General features: G+C 31.7%; 1 protein-coding gene and 1 non-coding gene across 2 annotated transcripts; one reads left to right on the top strand and one right to left on the bottom strand.

Moving 5' to 3' along the window:
- LOC109353493 (isoflavone 7-O-glucosyltransferase 1-like) lies at nt 267–2,088 on the bottom strand. Its single transcript, XM_019595793.1, has one exon. It carries the CDS (start codon nt 2,048–2,050, stop codon nt 734–736), a length of 1,317 nt encoding a protein of 438 aa, XP_019451338.1. The 5' UTR covers nt 2,051–2,088; the 3' UTR covers nt 267–733.
- On the top strand, nt 4,670–4,741 carry TRNAG-UCC. Its single transcript has one exon. It is a non-coding gene; the product is annotated as a tRNA-Gly (tRNA).

Below are 5,932 nucleotides of genomic sequence, written 5' to 3'. Positions count from 1 at the left end.
CAACCACATATTACAACGGACACATTTACTAAGCATATAAAATGTTCCATTCAATCTAGTTGCTCTCAACAAATTTTGTCTCTTTCATAATTAGTAAGAATTATCTCCATTAATAGAAACAAGTATCACACAATAACATACAAAATATAATATGTAATAACATTTTTATCCTTTTATTTATTATGAAATCACATTTTTATCATTAAAAAATATGAGGATGAAGAACAATCACTTAGAGGATCTTTGTTCTTTGTTAACACTCTACAAGTAGAGAACACTAATTTGATCTTGAGAAAAAGTAAACAAGATTTAAAATTCAACGATGACCTTCAATAGAGTTGTAAACTAAATCAAACCTTAGCACTACAATTTTAAATACAGTTCAACAATACAATTGATGAGGCCACAACATAAGATATTTGGAGTCTTCGTAATCTCATTATTCCCACAATTTATACAAACAATCCATAATAAAACTCATAAACCACTCCACACAATCTCAAATAAAAACTCTTGGATAACTTGCATACCCTTCTTAATACAAAAAAAATACAAACATTATTTAATATTGATGAAGATCATTTATCCTAATTTAATGTCCCCAATCCTATCTTACCCAATAATAAAGTGATACATTATTTAAAAATTCAATCGCATCCCTTATGTAACATTGTATTATTGGAGAAGGGAGAGGTGAGAACACTGAGAGTTGGGAAAGTTGATCTTCCTCCCCTTAATATTCCTTCCACAACTGAACCAACCTACTCAAAGCAACAAGAGAAGATCCACCTTCTACTCTTGCTTCCTTAGCAGCGATTTTCATCTTGAAAATATTCTTCCTAATCTCTTTTCCTTTGTTAGAGTCCATGAGCTCCTTAACTCGTTCTCCCAACTCAGTTGCACTCACGTACCCATCATTGGTCTTCTCCAATCCCAAAGCCACCTTCATTTCCTGCACCATAAACACTTTATTAAGCCTTTGCTCTGCATAGAGAGGCCACGCCACCATTGGCACACCTTCACAAACAGCCTCCATCACCGAGTTCCATCCACAGTGAGTCACAAACCCACCCACCGAGTCATGACTCAGTATCTTAGCCTGTGGGGCCCAGTTCCTCACCACCATTCCCATTTCCTTTGTTCTCTCTAAGAACCCTTTTGGTAACAACTCTTCCAAACTCTCTTCATCTGAATCACTTCTCACAACCCATAAGAATCTCTCTCCACTTTTCTCCAACCCAAAAGCTATTTCCTTCAACTGAACCTTAGAGAACTTTCCATGGCTTCCGAAACTCAGAAACACGACGCTTTGACTTGGCTGTGAGTTAAGCCAACTCAAACACCCATTTTTATCATCTTCATCACAAGGAATAGAAAGCATGGGTCCTATGCAAAACACTGGAGGCATGGTTTCTTCGTTAAACGCTTCAATAACCTTGCTTTCAATTCCATCAAAGGTATTTGTGATGATACCAGAACTCTGCCTCATGCTTCTTCCAATATCAACAAACACATGATGAATGGGATGCAAAGGGTCACAAGGTTCCGGCATGTCAGATTTCGAAAGCCGTGGTAATCCAGGGATAGAAAGAAGACCGTTACGGCGGAGCAACACCGCGAGAGAGGAAGCTCCGGAGGTGTAGTAAAAGAAGGTAGGGATGCCAAGGGTGGCGGTAACATTGGGGGCACTGTAGTTCATGAAGTCCAAAACAATGGCTTTGAGGTTTGAGTTGTTGGAAATGGATTTGAGTATGTAATGGAAGTTTTGGTTGCTGCGTGGGGAGAGCTCGATGGAGAGTAAGTGAGGTGGAAGGGCGGTGTCGCCGCCGCTATTGGGTGGTGATGCGGCGGGGATGTGGTGGAAGGTGATGGCGGAGTCGCAGGCGAAGGTGGTGTGGTCTATTTTAGTGATGGTGGTGTTGGGTGGGGTAGGGACAAGGATTGTGATGGAAAATGAAGGGTTGTGAGTTAATATGAGTTTACCTAACTCCACCATCGAGAGGAGGTGTCCTCTACCAATAGCAGGGTATAGAACTATGGTGTTCTTCATGATTATGAAAGATGATTGAGGTTTTTTCAATGAAAAATTTGAGATGTTCTGAGGAAGAAGCTACCTATATTTATAGGGAAATCATTAGAGAGAAGTATTGAGAAATTCTATACCATTTTCTTCTAGCAAGGTGAACAATAACAAATAAAAAATAATGTATAATAACAATTTTATTATTTTATTTGTGATAAAGAATATATTTTTGCTATTGAAAACATGAGGAGAAACAAATACTTGTTTATGCATTATTGAAGATAATTCTTATTTTTTTCTTCTATTTAATTAAGTACATTTAATATAAATTTGATAAAATATATACTAAATAAAATCTAATTAATTAGTAGATGAATAGTATTATATGTGGTAGTATTTGATTGAGTGAGTGAAAAGGGAGACAAAATTATTTTGAGATGATGGTTTCATAGTTTGAATATTAATGATCAAAACTTTAATATTGATGGCAAATATTTAATATTAAATATTATTACAAGGCAATTCAGCTAACACTTTATCTCTAAGGCAAACAAGGAGATAAGGCATGGAGGGAAAACGAATTTAAAAGAAGATAGGTTTGTTTTAGCAATTTGAATTTGAATTTGAATTTGGATTTGAAAGAAGATAGATTTGAATTTGAATTCAAGGATATATGGCACACATTTTCAAACTTGGAGATAAAGAGAAGATTATATGAAGATTAAAGAGAGATTAATCAATTCTCAATAATCTATTAATGGTTTAAAACTCTATGGTTTTATAGCATATGAATGATGAAGATCTGATAATTTATTATGCATTTGAGACCCTTGTTTCCCTATACCATTTAATAATTTCTGGCATTGTGCACTAGACTAGGATATGTAATGATATCACCTACCACGGTATAATGGACGATGTTATTAAAATACTATGATACAAGTTGTAGCCAAAGTAGTGGATCATTAAGTTGTTAAATGACAATTTTGCTGTTGTTGTCCGACATGCATAATTATTGTTCATAACAATATCTTTTAAGAGTCGAATATATATATGCATTTACTACCGTAAAAATTTATATAATTAGTATATTATTTAGGGAATGGAATATCTCCTGCTATAAGAAGATGGGTTATCTCCTCCTACCAGTGAAATCATGACATGTGTCATGTTTCATCATTTTCTATAAAAAATATTTTTAAAAATAAACAAAATAGTACACATGTCACATTTTTACTGGCTAGAGGAAATAAGTTATCTCCTGATACGAGGAGATACATTATCTCATATGATATATGTTAGTTTCAAATTCAATATTACAAAATTTGGAAAATATGTTCCAAATCAAATGACAATAGGTAACAATTTAGTAACTAATAACATATATAATATTAACTTAATAACAATTTGGTAACATATATAACACTACAATTCACATATAAATTGATAATTTAAGCTAGAAAATTAGTTGAAGAATTTAAGCAATAATAAATCATCATTCCCTAATCTCTAGTATCTATTTCTTTTATATGCGGTACAGTTCGGTTCCAACATTTCCTAAATTTCTAAAACCATAAACCAAACTGAACATAAACGGTTTCTTAAAAAAATAATCAAACTAAACTGTGAAACCAAACTGAACCACATTTTGTGGTTCGGTTCGGTTCCATCGGTTTTGCGGTTTAAACTGTAACTACTTACACCCCTACTTATAGTAATCACTTAGCCACAAGAGAGTGACACTTGTCACTTATAAACCAATCATAAATAAAATATCAACTTAATGCATATGATACTTTTTTATGGGAACAAGGTTAATAATGATAATTTAGCAAGAACATATATCATTTTCCTTAACTTATTACCATAATTTCTCACGGCATGGATCCACTTATCTCAAGAGTGAGATAAAATAACTTAATATATATCTTAGTCATTAATTCTAAGAAGATTTGATAATTTCAATCATTAAATTTCTTAATGAAGATGATCCTTCTCATCGGCAGGTTTTGCCTCACTCGGCTTGCCATTTACTGCACCTGATGATTAATATGCTCAGTCGCTCCACCTACATCCTCCATCTTGGTCGTTGTTGGCGGTGCCAACGGAGTATTTTGCAGTTTATGATAACATGACCATAAAAACCATAAGAAATGCAAATGTGGAAGCCTTTCATACATCACCTTCTAAATAAAGGTGTATAAAGGAAGGTAAAATGGAAAGAAATGTATATAAATACTTTGGGTAATACTGTTCGGCCGAGGTAGAACAATTATATTTAGGTGGTTAGGCAAGAGTGATAATTTATTTAAAAAGATCAAGTTATGTTTCAAATATTTTTTACTATTCAACGTCTAATAAATGAATGTTTTTTTTTATCTTTGTTTGTTCAATACTGAGAAAATATTGCCTGTAAAATTATTTATCTTATCTCCAAATAATTGAAATTACCAAAATATATATATATATATAAATTTAATTTATATATTTTATTTTGTAACCTTAAAGTTTAATATAAGAATGCTTTCACAAGTAATATTAATAACTTAAGAAAGGTTGCTTTATTATTTTATTTTATCGTATAGAAACATTTAAATTTTCGAAACATGAACTGTAAACATTACACACTTTTCACAACATCAATCAGCGTTTGTAGTCCAACGGTTAGGATAATTGCCTTCCAAGCAATAGACCCGGGTTCGACTCCCGGCAAACGCATTTTTCAATTTTTTAAATAAAACTCTCGCATTATTATATATAACTTGTAAACCACAAGTCAATGAAATATGTATGTTGTTTTAAGCATTTTTACTTTAGATATCAATTTTTCTATCTCTGTTCTGACATTACATCTCTTATTACTTATTGATACTACCTTTTATGTCCTGTTCTTTCTTTCTTATTATTTGTTTTTATGAAAGTTTTTACATTTCATATTTTCATTATGAGAAGAAACACAAACTCATTTTGTCAAACCAAAATACTAAGCATAGAATGGTTATCTGTCCCACAATCCCTCATTGCTAGCATATATTCCCTAATAATGTTCATACTCCTCCTCCATTAGAGCAAAACACCTTTGCAATCAAAACAAAATACATTCATCAATATATTTTCTATTGATCTTATTTGCATAATTGGTGTTTCAATTATGGAGTAAATCTGAAGAAATATAATTATCGATATTTATATATCTTTAGAGTTGTTCTACTGGATATTTGCATATAAAAGGAGCCGGCACCCTAATTATTTGATTACCGGCAGATATCCTATCAACCAAATCATATTAAATATGAAATTTGAGTTAAAAAAGTTATATATAAATAGAGAATAATATATTTCCTCTAGCCAGTAAAAATGTGACATGTGTGCTATTTTGTTTATTTTTAAAAATATTTGTATAGAAAATGATGAAACATGACATATGTCATAATTTCACTGATAGTAGGAGATAATTTATCTCTTTATACCAAGAGATGCTCCATTCTCATATAAATATCACTTATACTAAAAAATGAGAAACATATATTTGTATTAACATTATATGAGTTTTACATATTATCACCGTATCATGTACTGTTTATGCTTTATTTTATTATTTTTATTGACTTTGTAAGAAAAATAAAATAAATATATGATAAATAATAGAGAATAATGTATCTCCTCATATCAGGAGATAACTTATGTTTTCTAGCCAGTAAAAATATGACATGTGTGTTATTTTGTTTATTTAAAAAAATATTTTTATAGAAAATGATAAAACATGACACATGTCATGATTTCACTAACGGGAGGAGATAACTCATCTCCTTATACCAATACCAATAGATACTTCATTCCCTTGTTATATATGTATTGTTACATATGTTACTAACTCTGAAATGTAAGGTTGTAAATGTAACTACCATA

The sequence above is a fragment of the Lupinus angustifolius genome, chromosome LG08, assembly GCF_001865875.1.
Source record: "Lupinus angustifolius cultivar Tanjil chromosome LG08, LupAngTanjil_v1.0, whole genome shotgun sequence".
Classification (NCBI taxonomy): domain Eukaryota; kingdom Viridiplantae; phylum Streptophyta; class Magnoliopsida; order Fabales; family Fabaceae; genus Lupinus; species Lupinus angustifolius.
This window is presented reverse-complemented; position numbering and strand designations above follow the sequence as displayed.

What these genes read in the sequence shown, in the direction of transcription:
- LOC109353493 (XM_019595793.1), bottom strand. Translation starts at nt 2,050, where the DNA reads ATGAAGAACACCATAGTTCTATACCCTGCTATTGGTAGAGGACACCTC.